A 16,589-nucleotide genomic window follows, 5' to 3' on the forward strand; every position below is an offset into this window, starting at 1 on the left:
CCCGGAGCCACCCTCCTGGGCATCCCTCTGCGACTCCGGCGGCCTCCACCTGCAGCGGGGCCGAGGGGCGGGCCGAGGGCGGGGCCGGGGCGGCACCCGTGGGAGCGGAGGCGGGAGCCGGAGTGGACCAGGGGTTGCGGCCGCTGCAGTTGTCCTGGCTGGTGCTGGGGTGGCGGAGCGGCGGGAGAGGGGTGGCGAGGCGGAAGACTGGGAGACCCCCTGAAGGACCAGCGAGACTCGGAGACCAGAGACCCGCCCCGGGAGACCTGGGACTCGGGGCGCGAGCGGATTTCCTTGCGCTCTCCCGGAGCACGCGCGGGGGTCGCCCCATGGCAGGGACTCCGGGCCGCGATCCATGGGGGGCCCCTGGGATTTGTTACCTTCTTGGCTCCCTGCTTGCCGGACTGCTCTTCCCAGGGGCTGTCGCCTTCAATCTGGACGTGATGGGCGCCCTGCGCAAGGAGGGCGAGCCAGGGAGCCTCTTCGGCTTCTCTGTGGCTCTGCATCGCCAGTTGCAGCCCGGACCCCAAAGCTGGTGAGTCACCACACCCGCGCAGAATCCCCGTGCCTGAGCCACAGGTGCCCCCCCGGCCCGCCCCATCTCTCAATCTTCCAACCCCATCAAGGCTGCCTACAGATAACCCACACCCCAGCCTGGAGCCTTGCCTGTCTTGGGTCTGAGACCCAGGATCTTGCTTTGGGGATAAGTTGGAGAACAAGGTTCTTGTCTTGGCTGGGAGCTATCTCCTTTCACCTTTCACCCCAGCTTGCATTCTTGTTCCAGTCCCAGTGCTTGTGGCTCCCCTCCTTCTGGGGGCTGAACTCCCTCAGGGAGGGAGATTGAGCATTTGGCCTCTGCTTAGGTCAGGAGGAGAGGGAAAGGACAGAGAGGCTGAAGGTGCCATGGAAGGGATGGAGGGTAGACTCCAGAAACAACTTCCTGCCAGGGCATTGCCATGGGATGGAAAGAGAGCATCAGGACGCTGGGCTGCCGCTTCTGTGGCTCAGGACCACAGGAAGGCTGGGAGAGGACCTGGGAGGGTCTGGCAGTCTGCACTAGGTGGCTTGGTGATAGAGGGTGGCAGAAAACAGAGCCTCCAAAGTTGTAGCAGCAGCAGCAGCAGTGAGAGAGATCCAGGAAGGATGCTGGCCAGGCTGTTCCCCTTCCTCCTCCTCAGGAAATTTCCAGCTCCAGGAATCTCAGCAGTGGGGAGAGGCAGGGAGAGTGAGGGGCAGAGGACAATTCTGGTTATTTTCTAATCAGTTCGGGACCCGTAGGAGAAAGACACACTTATGGGGCCTGTGACTGTCATGCTTCCTGTACTATTGGCCCCAGCTCCTTATACGATTTTAAAAAGAGAGGCAGGAAGGGGAAGAAAGCGGCCCACCCCTTCCTGCCAGGGGACTTTTCTCTCCTAGGCCAGTGCCTAAGCCACACTAAGTGTCCATTACTGAGATCAGTGCTGTCCACTGGGACTATCTTCTCCCCACTGCTATTGGCCTGGGGGCAGAGAGTAGGGACAAGAGCTCATTTCTCTCCCCTGCTCAGGGAGGAGGGGCTAGCTCTGATTCTCCTTCTTCCATTATCCCTGTCATCAGGGAGCAGGGTCAAGCGGTCCCCCAAACTTTGGGAGCAATGGAAAGCTACTGACTTCATCTCTTCTTCAGCCTTCTGTCTGCTTCCTCCCTCATCTCTGTCTCCCTCCCTCCCCCCTCCCGCCATGTGCTAGAGTTCTAGGACTGGAGGCCTTTTTAGGACATGCTGAGCTCTCTGAGCTATTTCCAGGCAAATTCTAGGTTATTTTTAATAGCTCGGTCTCTTGTCATTTCCCCCTCGTCTCTGATGGTGGCCCCTGAGCCAAACTGGGGGCCTTCCCAGAGGGGCCTGACCCCCTCACCCTGCTCTTGTTCCAGCAGGGGGTGCTCTGCGGTCTCGTGGCCTGTGAGAGGCCAGATACCTCGCTAAGTCCCTGGCTTTGGGGTTGCAGGTCACCTTCCCCAGCACTCGCTGATCGAAAGACCTCACCAATTTTGATGTCTTTCAATCTGGCCCCAGATGAGACTTTGAAGTGTAACCTTCTTTGCTCTGTGGTTTCAGCCTCTTTTATTTCCATCAACTGTAATACCATCGACTGTACTACCATATAGAGTTGTTGTGAGCATTGAAAGAGTTGTTAACACATGTAAAATCCTGAGAATAGTGCGAGGCCCACAGTGGGTGCTATGAAAGTGTTGGTACCTTTTTTCTTGTATGGTGATCCACAGAGCTGGAGCGTAGCTTTGGTGCCTTACAGCGAGCCTGGATCCAAAGGCTTGGCTGGAGCACCCCCCGGGCTGAGCCAACCTTCCAGGCCAAGCACCCTCCCCACAGGGCCACCCAGATTGAGAGAGTCAGAGTGGGCCGGACTTGGGTTGGAGCCTGGAGTGAATGGGGAATTGAGAAGTGCAGAGGTACTGGGCTACTCCTTCACCTCCACTTAGCCAGGCTCCCAGGGAGTCCTTTGCTCCTAGCTGCCTTTCTCTCTGCAGTGGCTGCATCTGTGGATACTGTTCTGTCCAGAGGTCTGGGGTGGCTGGGGATCATGGGATGAAGCCAGGAGGGAGTGTGTGGCTGGGGCAGAGGTGGAGGGACTGGAGAGGCTGTGTGTGGGAACTCTTGTTCCAGGTGGGATGGTCTGGTCTGTTCTCCACCAAGTGTGGGGCTGGGCATAGCTATGCACTCAGCTTCTTTCCTCCATATGGACCCCTCCCCTCCTTTCTACTCCCTACTCATGACCTCCAGGGGAGATGTGAGCATTAAACACGACTGTTAGCTTCTCCTGGTGCTTAGTTATGCGCTGACCAGCTGAGACACTGTGTGTCTCTGTGAGTCTGCATAATGTGTGGGTCCAGCAAACACATATGGACACCTCCTAGGGGGCAAATGCAAAGATGAATGAGGCAGCCCCAGTCCTCCAAGGGCTCCCCATCTCTGTGTTTGGAGGTGGGAGCACCATGGACTTGTCTGAAGGTTGGCCATGCCACCTAGTTTCTTTTTCTGCTTGGGTACCCTCCTCTCCTCATCCCTGTCTTCCTCTTCTGAAGGTGGCCAGTCATTGGGTGGAAAAGGCACAGATATTGGAATTAGGCAGATGTGGGTTTGAATTCCAGCATCCAACTAATGTCTCTGAGTGAGTTTCCTCATCTGAAAGAGAAGCAAAGAATCCTCACATAGGATTGTTGTGCAGGTTAAATGAGATAATGCAGGTAACATGCCTAGCCCGGTGCCCGGCACCTAGTAGAGAGTCATAAACGTTAGTTCCTCATATCCCTGGCATCTAGCCTAGGGCCTGACCCATAGTAGGTGCTGAATAAATATTACTTCCTTGTCTCACCAGTGCCTGACACAGGGCTTGGCAGATGATAGGTTCTCAATAAATAGTTGTTAACGAATGCCCAGTGTATGCTCTCTTCCCTTCCACTCCCCACCCCCCTCTCTCATGACATTGGCTCTGACATGGGGTGACAGCTGCTAAGAGACGAGGAGGAGTTGTGGGAAGGGAGACTGGCTCTGTGCCCCATCAGAACTGGCACAGTGCCCCACAGATGCCTGTCTGCAATATTGCCCCACACAGTTTTGGGCCTCGCGCCCCAGCGAGGGCGATGGAGGAAAAGAGTGGGGGAGAGAGGCCTCGAGGTTTGTCTTGCTGACGCTTTTGAGTCTCCTTCTGCGAAGAGAAGATCCTTGTAGCCAGCTGGGTGCCAATCACCTCACCTCTCTCTCTCCTTCACTCCTGGCCTGGGGGTCCTCCCCAGGGGACCCAGGCAGCCTCCATTCCCAGCACAGTCCTCCCCTGGGGAAGAAGCCTTGGCTGTGATCATGGAAAATTGTCCTGCCAAGAAAGTTGTAGCTGGGAAAGCGTCTGAGGGGGAGGTAGGAGAGAAGGCTGGGTGGGGGTGGAGCGGGGGGCAGGGGGCGGAATGGGGAAAATCATGGACAGGGGGAGCAGAAGGAAGGATGGGGAAGGGGATTCAGGACGTATGGGGAGAACGGGGCTAGGATTGGAGACAGAAAGAGAAACTTGCCCCTACCTCCATGCCAGCCGGCGTGACCAATAGAATCCTGGGCTGGCACGGTTGCTGGGCGGTGGGTCTTTGATGGATCCCCGATGAGAGGGTGAGGGAGGTGGACCCATATCTAGTCTCTTGCTTGGCCCTGCAAAGCTGGTCCCTGGGCCACCTCATGGTGCTGTTACTTTTGCTCCCAGCATTTTTGGCATTTCTTGGAAGGTTTCGACTGAACTGGGGTTGGGGAGGAGGGCAGAGCTTGGGGATGGGGCCAGGGAGTGGGGGGTAGGAAGGGCTGGTCAGGAACAGGTGCTGGGAACAGGCGGTTCTTTCAAACCAGCAGTGCTGGCCAGGCTGCTTGGGTGGCGTGAGCGTGTGTGTGTGTGTGTGTGTGTGTGTGTGTATCTACTATGTATGTGGTTCTTCATCCAGATAGTATGTGCATGCGTAATGTGATGATTGCACGGCCAAGTGTGTTAATTTGCCCGTATCAGGACATGGGAAAACTGGCTTTTGGCCCTTTGCCTTAGTCCTTCAACACTCTGCCTGGTACCGAGGAGTTGGGCCTGGGCAGCTCTGGGGAGGTGGAGCACTCTGGCCACCGACTCCTGCCCCTGCCCCATCATGCAGGCTGCTGGTGGGCGCTCCCCAGGCTCTGGCCCTGCCTGGGCAGCAGGCGAATCGCACTGGAGGCCTCTTCGCTTGCCCACTGAGCCTGGAAGAGACTGACTGCTACAGAGTGGACATCGACCGGGGAGGTGAGGGCCCTGTGGGGGTGGGGTGGGGGGCACAGGAGGAGGGGAGGGGAGGACTTGGCTTCCTCTTTCCTCCCCTAATTCCCAGTGTCCCGCCTCCAGCTGACGTGCAGAAGGAGAGTAAGGAGAACCAGTGGTTGGGAGTCAGTGTTCGGAGCCAGGGACCTGGGGGCAAGATTGTTGTGAGTACCATATCTTTTTTTTTTTTTTTTGACTTTTAATATTTACTATTTTTATTGAAAAAGGTCATGAAAATTAATTTTTAAAAAGAAGGAAAAACAGTTTGACTCTGTAACAGTAATATAATTGCAATGAGTACCACTTCTTGTGACTTATGCAAGGGTGGTGTGTGTATGTGTGTGTGTGTTTGGTGTGTGCATATGCACAGATGTGCTTACAGAACCCAGGCTGGCAATATGGTATGATGGTCCGCTTCCGAGGACCTCAGAGAGATACAAAAAGGTGTAAGACATGGTCCCTGTCCTTATAAATTTAAAAATATCTAACCGTTCATCCATCCACTGATTTGTCAAACTTACTGAGAACCTTTTAAACATCAGGCATTGTGCTAGTTACTGAGAGAGGACGTGTAAACTCAGGGAAAAGCCTGGTTCTCAACTAGCCTCCTGCATAGCTCCAGAGATTCTCATTCTCTCTCTCTGTGTCATCACTAACATGCACAAACAATAATATAAGTCCCTATGGGGCAGAATGTGGTTAATGCTAAGTGAGTGGTATGGTCTCCAGTCCATACAAGTTCAAGGGAGGAGTGGAGAGCAAAGACTCCTGCAGGTGGGGTGATTTGAGCCAGGATTTCCAGAATAAGCAACACTTGGAGTGTGGAGAAGGGAGGGAGTTCTTTGCAGACGAGGTGGCAGTGCTTAGAAAGGTTCAGAGGCAGTACCAAGCTGGGCATGTTGGGGATAGTCCCATCTGGCGGGATCGAGGAGACGTGAGTTCTGGGTGCTGGCTTAGTTGTGCTGTGGGTGAAGAAGTGGGTGCAGAGAGGATAGGGCAGGGGATTATATTATATACCTGCCTTACACTGGGCTGGGGGGCGGTGCCCCAGTGATGCTGGCAGATGTGTCTGTGTGTGTGCGCGCGCCTGTATGCACCCGCGCGCGTGCACCCGTGTGCAAGTGAACCAGTGTCTGCCAAATGTCTGCACACGGGCAGCGTGGCTCAAGCAGGGTCCTGGCCCTCACAGTGGAATGAGCCCCTCTCCTTTGCTCCCACAGACCTGTGCGCACCGATACGAGGCGCGGCAGCGTGTGGACCAGATCCTGGAGACGAGGGATGTGATTGGTCGCTGCTTTGTGCTAAGCCAGGACCTGGCCATCCGCGATGAGCTGGATGGCGGGGAGTGGAAGTTCTGTGAGGGACGCCCCCAGGGCCACGAACAATTTGGGTTCTGCCAGCAGGGCACGGCCGCCGCCTTTTCCCCCGACAGCCACTACCTCCTCTTTGGGGCCCCGGGAACCTATAACTGGAAGGGTGAGTGACTCCCTGGGGAGGGGAGAAGGGAACCAAAATGTCCAGTACCTCAGAGAGGGGGTTGGGGGCAGCATGTGGCCAAGCACGCCCACATGTTCACTGCCGTGGAGCCCTGGGGCCCTGCCACGCTTCTCACCACAGCCATGCCAGCACGCACACGAACGGGGCCATCGCCTCTCCTCCGCATGGCTGAGAGTTCCGCAACATGCTGGCATGAGCTCCCACATGCCCAGCCGGGGCCCGCATGCTCCAACACACCAGCCCACACCTCATCACTCCCATTCCCATCTCCGCACGCTGCCGCTGGCCGGGCTGACACTCGGTGAGTGTGATGCCAAGTCTGGGAGACCCCAGGCAGCTTGGGCCGGGAGGGGGTGGAGATAGGGCTGGAAAAGAGAGGAGGGGCTTCCCTGGGTGCCTGTCTAACTAGCGCCCGGCCTGCGGGTGCTCCTTGCTCCCTGCCCTGGGCACTAACAGGTCTGTCCTTGCAGGCACGGCCAGGGTGGAGCTCTGTGTGCAGGGCTCAGCGGACCTGGCACATCTGGACGACGGGCCCTACGAGGCGGGGGGTGAGAAGGAGCAGGACCCCCGCCTCATCCCGGTCCCTGCCAACAGCTACTTTGGTAGGGACCCCTCCCCGGCCCGGAGCTGCTCTAACCCTCTGCTCCTCTCTTGTCCTCTCTCTCCATGCTCCCGTCCTTCCGTCTCTGTCTCTGTCCCTCACTCTGTCTCTGTCTCTGTCTCTGATTCTTATCTCTCTGGTCTGTTTGTCTCTCTCGTATTCTTTCTCCATGTCTTCCTCTTTCTGTCTGCCTCTGTCTCCCCACTCTGTGGCCCCTCCTCTGGATGTCCCTTCCCTGGTGTCTCCCCCGCCCCGCCCCCCGCAGGGTTGCTCTTTGTGACCAACATTGATAGCTCAGACCCTGACCAGCTGGTGTATAAAACTTTGGACCCTGCTGACCGGCTCCCAGGACCAGCCGGAGACTTGGCCCTGAATAGCTACTTAGGTTTGTAAGCTCCCCTCCACGTCCTCCTGGGCCCTGGGGGCTTGGCCTGGCCTCCCCACCTCTCCTGCCCTGCTCCCCAACACGTACCCAGAGAAACACCCACTGGGCCCAGATTACAGACAAGAGCTGAGCCCAGTAACCAGGCCCAAGGAGAAGAGGCCCCAGGGGTGAAGCCTCGGGGCTGTGAACGGGGGTCTCCATGGAGGACGATCCAGGTGGGCTGAGGCTGTACTGGGAAGGAAGGAGGCTAGACCTCTGTGGGGGACTTTCTCTGAGGGATGGATGGTGGGCATGTGCGGAGAAAGGTCCAGCTGTGTTGGTAAGTCCCTCTCCTTTCTCATCCGCATCCTTCCGCAGAAGAGGAGGAAACGAGGCCTGGGAGAAGCTTGTGTGAATCAAGCTCTTCCCCATTTCCCCCCTGTTTCCTCCTCTCCCGTCCATGTGAAGTCTTCCTCTTCCTGCAAGGATGGTGGGAGTAGGGGGCAAAGAAGGTGCATTGGATGGGATGGGGGCCTCCTGGGTGTGCAGAGAGGAGAGCAGTTCCAGGGAATCATATGGGGGCACCCTGGCCCAGCTCCTGCCGACGCCTCAGCCCCCAGCCCAGCGGCCTGGCCTTCTCAGCCATTGCCTTTCTCCTTCCTCCCCAGTCCCTGAGGCCGACCTCATCGCACTTCTTGTGCCAGACCTTAGTCTCTGGGTGGGGAGGGCTTCCGGGCCTCTGGAGGGGAGGAGGAGTGGTCCAGCTGTGGTGGTGATACCTCAGAGGGCACCTCTACCTTTTAGGGAGGGGCAGGGTGGGAGGAGCTGTGACCTACCCTGGCTGGGAGTCTGGTGGGGAGAGCTCACTGGTGAGTCGCCCCCATCCAGGTTTCTCCATCGACTCGGGGAAGAGTCTGGTGCGAGCAGAGGAGCTGAGCTTTGTGGCAGGGGCCCCCCGTGCCAACCACAAGGGTGCTGTGGTCATTCTGCGCAAAGACAGCGCCAGTCGCCTGGTGCCTGAAGTTATGCTGTCCGGGGAGCGCCTGACCTCTGGCTTTGGCTACTCGCTGGCGTTGGCTGATCTTAACAATGACGGGTGAGAGTGGGCCGAGGCGGGTGGAGCCTGGGGGAGGCTGGGTCTAGGAGGGGTAAGGGGCCTCTGGCCTTTCCTCCTGACTCCACTGGCTGTCTCCCTCTCTCCATAGCTGGACAGATCTGGTAGTGGGTGCCCCTTACTACTTCGAGCGCCAAGAAGAACTGGGGGGTGCCGTGTATGTGTACATGAACCAGGGAGGTCACTGGGCTGGGGTCTCCCCTCTCCGGCTCTGCGGCTCTCCTGACTCCATGTTTGGGATCAGTCTGGCTGTCCTGGGGGACCTCAACCAAGATGGCTTCCCAGGTGTGACTGGGGACAGGGAAGGCTAGGGAAGGGGGGGAGGGAGGGGGGAGGGGCAGGGGTGCAGAAGTGCCTCTGAGGTCAAGGGGAAGGTCTTCTGAGGGCTCAGGGAGAGGAGCAACCCGGGCTCCTGTCTGAGCTTTACCATTTACCAGCTTTGTGACCTTGGGCAGGTACCCTTTCTGAGCTAGTGATACCTGCAGAGAGTAGCTGAAAGGATTAAAAATGACATGTGTAAGGTGCCCAGGACTTAGTAGCCTCTCAATAAAATAGAAAACACAGGGTATGGAACTGAGTGACTGAGGGAAAGTAGGGGCCTGGACCTCATGCCTCCCACCCCCAGCCCCCAGGTCTGATTGCCTTTCTCCCACTCCTGCAGACCTTGCTGTAGGGGCTCCCTTCGATGGGGATGGGAAAGTCTTTATCTACCACGGGAGCAGCCTGGGGGTTGTCGTCAAACCTTCCCAGGTGAGGGGAGTGGTGGGGATGAGGGAATGGGTGTCTGGGGGACCCGGGGGGCAAAGCAGCAGAGGGCGGGGGAGGCAGAGGCTGGGGGGTGATGGGTGGGGAGGCTGATGGTCTGGTCCCGCAGGTGCTGGAGGGCGAGGCTGTGGGCATTAAGAGCTTTGGCTACTCTCTGTCGGGCGGCCTGGATGTGGATGGGAACCGCTACCCGGACCTGCTGGTGGGCTCCCTGGCCGACACTGCCGTGCTCTTCAGGTGAGCCCTCCCTCTCTGCTGGCCTCCCCCTCCCCAAGGCCGGAGCCGCTCTGCAGTGCCAGATCTGCCGCCTCCCCTCTTTCCCAGCCTCATGTTCTCATGTTTCCTGTGCCCTGGACTCCCCCTTCCCCAGGGCCAGGCCCGTCCTCCACGTCTCCCACGAGGTCTCTATTCTTCCAAGAAACATCGACCTAGAACAGCCCAACTGCGCCAGTGGCCACTCGGTCTGGTGAGGCGGGGTCCGAGGGGAGGGTGGAGGGGAGCCTCCAGGGTCCAGTTCTCCCCTGTCTGCCCAGTTTGGGGCTGGGGCTCGGGCAGGAGTGGGCAGGGTTGGGGTGTGGCCTGGGCCTGTCAGCCTTGCCTTTGTCCCCGCAGCATGGACCTCAGGGTCTGTTTCAGCTACATTGCATTGCCCAGCAGCTACAGCCCCGTTGTGGGTGAGTGAGGCCCCTCCATGCCCACCCCATTGGGTGTCAGGGTGGGTCACTCTGGGGTGCAGAGAAGGGCCCATTGGAGCTGCTCTGCAGCTCACCGGCCCCTCCTCTCCCACCTGCCACAGCCCTGGATTACACGTTAGATGGGGACACAGACCGGAGGCTCCGGGGCCAGGTGCCCCGTGTGACCTTCCTGAGCCGTGGCCCGGATGACCCCAAGCACCAGGCCTCAGGCACCGTGTGGCTGAAACACCAGCATGACCGAGTCTGTGGAGACACTATGCTTCAGCTTCAGGTGGATGCTGACCCCTTGGCCTCTGAGGGTCATTGTCATCACATCTTCTCTTTTCCTGGATTCCTCTCATCTTCTTCCCAAACACACTCACACCTCAGTCTAAGATCTCGACTTTTGGGAAGGCTCCCTTTTGGGCCTCTCTTTTACCTGCTGTTTTCTTGCATCTCCTGTCAAGTTCTATACGCCCTGGAGATGGCCATGGCAGGTTCCATCTTCTCGTCTGGTCCCCGAAGCCCTAAATCCTGGCTGTCCTCCCTTCTCCACCCCAGTTGCTCTCCCCCAGCTAGCCCAGTTCTCCACCTCTCTCCTTCGTCTCCCTGAGCCTCCTTCCAGGTTTCAGGATCTGTCCTAGGTCTGGCTGGGGGCTTTGGGCAGGACTGGGGTCTGGGGATTGTTCTTGTGTCCACGTCTATCTTTTCCCTTCCCCAGGAGAATGTCAAAGACAAGCTTCGGGCCATCGTGGTGACTCTGTCCTATAGTCTCCAGACCCCTCGGCTCCGGCGACAGGCTCCTGGCCAGGGGCTGCCCCCCGTGGCCCCCATCCTCAATGCCCACCAGCCCAGCACCCAGCGGACAGAGGTGAGCATGCATTCTGGTTTAGCCCAGGAGAAGAAGCTGGGAGGAGCAGGGATCATGACTCCCTCGCCAGTGACATTCACAGCTTGCAAAATTCTTTCATGTTACCCTAGTGGTTCCTCATATCTCTAGATGCTGTAACAGGTGGACCGCAGATGTAAAATGGCCCAAATTATCATGTGTTCCTAGTCAGAGGGGACAGGCAGTCATTCAGGGGCCCAGGGTGGTGGGGGTCTGCCATGTTCAAATGTGGCCTCCAAGGTCCTCAGGTCACCTCTATCCCCATCAGTTGGAGGGGGGCGGGGAGTTCCTTGTGCGGTTCTTATGGCCAGTCCAGAAGTGATGCCCTTTACTTCTCTTCATGTTCTAAGTCTGGGACTTAGTTACATGCAAGAAAGGCCGAGGAAATGCGGCCTCGCCGTGGACTAGCCTGCTGGTCTCTACCACGGCATCGTAATACTCCCATCATTTTACTGATGAGGACACAGCTCAGAGTGGTTAGGTGACCAGCTGGGTATCACACAGCTAGGAAGCAGCAGATCTGCGGGTTGAACTCAGGTTGTTTACTCCCGTGATCCTCTACCCCGCCATATGCCTTGGCGATACATTCACCCCCTGGGAATGACCCCCTCTTCAAATCTCTCCCCAGATCCACTTTCTGAAGCAAGGCTGTGGTGAAGACAAGGTGTGTCAGAGCAATCTGCAGCTGGTCCACGCCCGGTTCTGCGCCCGTGTCAGCGACACGGAGTTTCAGCCTCTGCCCATGTGAGGGGGAGCGAGGGAGCAGGTGGGGTGGGAAGGCCAGAGATCAAGGGACGGAAGGAAGTCCCCTTGGGAGGGCCAGCAGGAGCGGGGGCTCAGCCTGCAGGGAGAGGGTGGAAGGTGGAAGGTGGGGAGGACCTGCTGAGAGCTCAGAAGTTTGCAGGATGAGGGCAGTGAGGGGCGCACAGGGGCTCCTCTGGCAGAGAGTGACAATCCTTCACCATATAAAAAAAATTATACAGTTCACATACATCTCACTGTTAAGTCTTCACAACCCCATGAAGCAGGAAATATTACTAGTCCCACTTTAGAGATGGAGAACGGAGGCCTAGAGAGGTTAAGTTACTTGCCCAAGGTCAGTAAGTGCTGGAGCTGGGGCCAGAAACAAAGGTCCCCTGACTCCCAGTCTTGACTTTCTTGAGTCTGAGGCTTGGACCGGTGTGTGCGGAGATTTGGGAGAGCCAGGGTGGGAGGAGAGGTTCAGGGAGTGGGGGCAGGCAGCGTGCACTGGCAGGGGGAGGAGGAAGGGAGGGAGAGGCGGGGGCAGGTGTTCAGGTCTTAAGAGTGAGTGGGATCTGACCCCCCAGGGATGCGGATGGGACGACAGCCCTGTTTGCACTGAGTGGGCAGCCATTCATCGGCCTGGAGCTGAAGGTCACCAATCTGCCTTCGGACCCAGCCCAGCCCCAGGCTGATGGGGATGACGCCCATGAAGCCCAGCTCCTGGTCACCCTCCCTGCCTCTCTGCACTATTCAGGAGTCCGGGCCCTGGACCCTGCGGTGAGGACCCGGGGCAGGGCAGGGATGGGGTCTTGGGGGCTCCAGTAACCCAAGCTGATCTCTCCTTCTGTCCCCACTCCAGGAGAAGCCGCTGTGCCTGTCCAATGAGAATGCCTCCCATGTTGAGTGTGAGCTGGGGAACCCCATGAAGAGAGGTGCCCAGGTCGGCATACCTGCCCTTATCCCTATCCGAGCGGCTCTGTCACCCCTGACCCCTCCTCAAGCCCCTCGCCCTCCCGGACTCTAATCTTGCTCCACCCTTTGCCTAGGTCACCTTCTACCTCATCCTTAGCACCTCAGGGATCACCATTGAGACCACAGAGCTGGAGGTGGAGCTGCTGTTGGCCACGTAAGGCTGGCGGGGCGGGGTGGGTGAGGGTGGGGGCAGTGGCTTGAAGTCCACCTAGAAAGGGCTCTGCTGTCCTCACCTGGTCCCTTGGGGCGGTGCCTGTGCCCGCCGCCCACTCCTGCCCCTGCCACACGCCAGGATCAGCGAGCAGGAGCTGCAGCCGGTCTCTGCCCGAGCCCGTGTCTTCATCGAGCTGCCACTGTCCATCACGGGGTAAGCCCTGTCCAGGTGGGCACCTCTGCCAGAGGGGTGGGCATTGTTACCCCCAAACCCAGGCCTGGGCTCTGCCTCACCTGGCCTGACCCTCCATCAGGCCCCAGGCCTCCTCAGCCCCTGTTTTGACCCCTCCTCACCAGGGTGGCCATTCCCCAGCAGCTCTTCTTCTCCGGCGTGGTGCGGGGCGAGAGCGCCATGCAGTCTGAGCGGGATGTAGGCAGCAAGGTCAAGTATGAGGTTACGGTAAGTGGCCTGGTGAGGTCCCTCCCTTCTTGGCACAGAGGGGAAGCTGAGACATGTCCCAAGGGCTGTGGCCTTTCTCCCATCTGGCGCCTGGTGGTCCGGCGAGTTCGAGGCCTCCCCCAGTTCCTGGGCCTTGGCTGTGTGCAGGTGTTTGTGTTGAGGCCTCAGTTGACCATTTCCTGCTCATACCTGACTGGACATCCCACCTGCTGGTCTGGGGAGGCCATGAGGGCCCAGGGGCCTCTGCTGGGGGACGGGGACATGGGGGGAGGGCTGATGTCTCTCCCCAGAGCCCTGCCCTTGCTTGGCTGGGGCCTCCCCGCATTTCCCGGTGACATCTCCGGGTTTTCCTGGGTTTGGGGTGGGCAGAGAATGGTGCCTGGATCTAGGATCCTGAGTCTTTGTTGAAGCTATGCTTTCTGAGGCTTCCCCGCAGCCCTGTCCCCTCCATCTCTGGGGACTTAGAACCTGTCCTTCGCACTCTCTTGTGCCCACAGGTCTCCAACCAAGGCCAGTCACTCAATACCCTGGGCTCGGCCTTCCTCAACATCATGTGGCCCCACGAGATTGCCAACGGGAAGTGGCTGCTGTACCCCATGCGGGTGGAGCTGGAGGGCGGGCAGGGGCCGGGGCAGAGGGGACTCTGTTCCCCCAGGCCCAACATCCTCCACCTGGTGAGGCTTAGGCGAGGTGGGTGGGGCGGCGGAAGCAGGGTGGGGCGTGGTTAGACTTTGGGAAGGATGCCATGGGGCTGGGGGTCTGTGGCTGGTCGGGGGGCCAGGAGGAGGGTGCTGGGGAGGAGGTGCCACCTCTCCTTGCTGCGTTTGGAGGGACTCTCACTGGGCCCCTCCCCACCTCAGGATGTGGACAGCAGGGACAGGAGGCGGCGGGAGCTGGGGCAGCCGGAGCTGCAGGAGCCTCAGGAGCAGCCGGAGCCCAGCACGTCCTGGTGGCCAGTGTCCTCTGCTGAGAAGAAGAAAAACGTCACCCTGGTGAGGGCGGGGCAAACGTGGCCCAGGCAGGATGGGGTGGGGCACGTGGTATGACAGAGGATGGCGGGGAGAGGGGAGGGCAGGGAGCTTCAGGGTGCCGGGTGGCCTGTCAACAACTGTGATGGTCACAGACACCGGGGGCAAGGTGACAGGGCACTTCGCATCACACCTGTGAAGCAGCTGCCGCCGCCGCAGCTCCCCCGTGCCCACCAGGTGTTCACTCCAGAGCAGGGCGCTTACCATAGCCCGTTACCCATGCAGTTGATTCTCCCTGCCTTTGTATGAAAGGTCACATTTTATAGGGGGGTGGTTTTAGCCATCTCGGAGATCTGTTTGTTATCCTTTTGAATTCTTTTAGGACAGAAAGTCAATTTGCATAAGGAAACCTGCTTGATTTTCACAATGTCAAAAAACACTTGAAGGTTTTAAAAGTTCTAATAATTAAATCGATAGTATATTTATGTGATTCATTAAGCCTATCCTTTTCGAGCCCTTTTGCCTCCCCGTTTCCTCCTTGTTTCACACGGTTTTGTTCCTGAGGGGGCTCACTGAGCAGATTAGCACAGACTCTGTGTACTGGTCCCTTTTAGGATGGCGCTGGCAGTGAGAGTGGGGGGGGGGGACACAGATCGGGGGGTGCTTGGCCTGGTGGCAGAAGGTGAATCCCAGGTGTGGAAAGGATGGGCAATAGAGGCAAAAAGAGGCAAAGAGACCTTGGCAGGGGGAGGGCAGCAGTTGGGCCAGCTCTGGGGGCATCTGTCTGGGAGGAAGTTCCGCTGCCACAGCCCATCCTTCCTGGGGGCCCTCGGCTTCCCTGCCCACCCTGAGAGCATGGTGGAAAGCAAATGAAGGCACCTCAGGGGTGGTATGAGCTTGTGTAACTGCTGTTTCCCTGTTACATGGATAGTCCTGCTTTCTCCAGGTGACTGATTTCTTCTGAAAGGCCACCCTTTTTGATAAGAACTTTGAAATGGATTCTTTTACTTAAAATGACTTTTAGACAAATTGACCAAGGATTCTTGAATTGCTCGAAAGTGGCCATTCTTCTGTATAGGCAGCGTGATGAATAGAACATTAATTTTTAGGCAAATGGGCCATTAGGTAGGATTGGGCCAAATGGATTTAGGGCAGGCTTGGAAGGAGAAGGGCCTAAGTCCCCTGTCCCCCCAGCAGCTCCTGGGGCATCCTCGTCCTCCTTCAGTGAGTTTGGGCTTTGCAGAGGAGTGCAGCTTTGCCCACTCTGGACCTGGGTTCAAGTATCTGCTCCACCTCTTTCCAGCTTTGCTAGCTGTGTGACCTGAGGCAGGTCACCTGGCCTCTTTGAACTTTAATTTCCTAGTTTGAAAAATGGGGATGATAATAATATGCACCTTGCAGGACAGTTGTGAATTTAAATGAGATAAGTACCTTGCAGATAGATGCTCAATATATGGGACTGTCATTAGGTAACATAAACATCTACTGGGGAAGATACTCTGCCTGCTGCTGTCAAGAGACCTCCTCCCTGCTCCCCATGCATTTCAAAGCCAAATAGCCCAGATTTGGGGTAGGTTGCTATTTTGGACCACAGGGTTAGTTTGGGAAGACATCTTGGAGGAGGGGAGTTTGAAGCCAGGTAAGGAAAATGGGAGCGATATTGAACGAAGAGCCAGGGGAAAATGGGGGCTCATGGAGGGATGGAGGGAAGGCTCTGGGCAGACGGTGTCTGTGTGACCACGTTTGTGAGGGTGCTGGGCCCTGGGCAGCTCAGTGGGCTGGGGCCAAGCAGCTCAGAGCCCTGCCTGTCCTGGTCCCCAGGACTGCACCCGGGGCACGGCCAGCTGCGTGGTGTTCAGCTGCCCTCTCTACAGCTTCGATCGTGCAGCTGTGCTGCATGTCTGGGGCCGCCTCTGGAACAGCACCTTCCTGGAGGTGAGAGTCAGGCTGGGGCGTTGGGCTGGGCATCCTCTTCCCCAACACCTGCCCTGGGGCTCAGTTCTCCTTCTTCCTCCTTCCTGTCCAAATGCAGCACACTCTCAACCCAGGACAGGCAGAAACACCCTCTGTGTTGGGCACCATTCCGTTTACAAACTTCAGGAGCTGGGGGGAGGTGGGGGCATGGGGGCATTTAGGAGGAGGGTCTCCTTCCCTGCTCCCTTAGGAGTACTCGGCTGTGAAGTCCCTGGAAGTGATTGTCCAAGCCAACATCACCGTGAAGTCCTCCATCAAGAACTTGCTGCTCAGAGATGCCTCCACAGTGGTGAGCTGCCGGGCTGGGGAGGTGGAGCAGGGGAAGCTCTTCTGTCCTGTTGCTCCAGCCCTTGTTCCCTTAACCCCTTGCTCCCCAGATCCCAGTGATGGTGTACCTGGACCCCGTGGCTGTGGTGGCAGAAGGAGTCCCCTGGTGGGTCATCCTTCTGGCTGTACTGGCCGGGCTGCTGGTGCTGGCGCTGCTGGTGCTGCTCATGTGGAAGGTGAGGCTTGGGGAGGGTGATGTCAGTGGGGGCAGGGCTCCCCTGTCAGGCAGGTGGCCTTTCATGGTGTGGTTCTCTCACCCAGTCTCCC

General features: G+C 58.0%; 1 protein-coding gene across 11 annotated transcripts in view; it reads left to right on the forward strand.

Moving 5' to 3' along the window:
* Positions 1-16,589, forward strand: part of ITGA7 (integrin subunit alpha 7) — a 28,291-nt gene that overhangs the window by 9,036 nt on the left and 2,666 nt on the right. Inside the window, exons 1-26 of one of the 11 annotated variants that reach the window (XM_061206186.1) lie at positions 252-535; positions 4,678-4,805; positions 4,905-4,984; positions 6,041-6,296; positions 6,788-6,919; positions 7,184-7,303; positions 8,171-8,378; positions 8,488-8,553; positions 8,641-8,681; positions 9,058-9,146; positions 9,271-9,398; positions 9,532-9,627; positions 9,774-9,835; positions 9,958-10,127; positions 10,557-10,706; positions 11,353-11,468; positions 12,053-12,245; positions 12,328-12,408; positions 12,515-12,594; positions 12,733-12,807; positions 12,951-13,053; positions 13,551-13,727; positions 13,914-14,045; positions 15,843-15,956; positions 16,186-16,284; positions 16,373-16,498. In XM_061206186.1, the coding sequence (XP_061062169.1) occupies positions 330-535; positions 4,678-4,805; positions 4,905-4,984; positions 6,041-6,296; positions 6,788-6,919; positions 7,184-7,303; positions 8,171-8,378; positions 8,488-8,553; positions 8,641-8,681; positions 9,058-9,146; positions 9,271-9,398; positions 9,532-9,627; positions 9,774-9,835; positions 9,958-10,127; positions 10,557-10,706; positions 11,353-11,468; positions 12,053-12,245; positions 12,328-12,408; positions 12,515-12,594; positions 12,733-12,807; positions 12,951-13,053; positions 13,551-13,727; positions 13,914-14,045; positions 15,843-15,956; positions 16,186-16,284; positions 16,373-16,498 (3,228 nt within the window). In that variant the 5' untranslated portion in view covers positions 252-329. The other 10 variants (XM_061206187.1, XM_061206193.1, XM_061206185.1 and 7 more) reach the window with 10 other exon arrangements.

Source organism: Eubalaena glacialis, chromosome 11 (assembly GCF_028564815.1).
Source record: "Eubalaena glacialis isolate mEubGla1 chromosome 11, mEubGla1.1.hap2.+ XY, whole genome shotgun sequence".
Classification (NCBI taxonomy): domain Eukaryota; kingdom Metazoa; phylum Chordata; class Mammalia; order Artiodactyla; family Balaenidae; genus Eubalaena; species Eubalaena glacialis.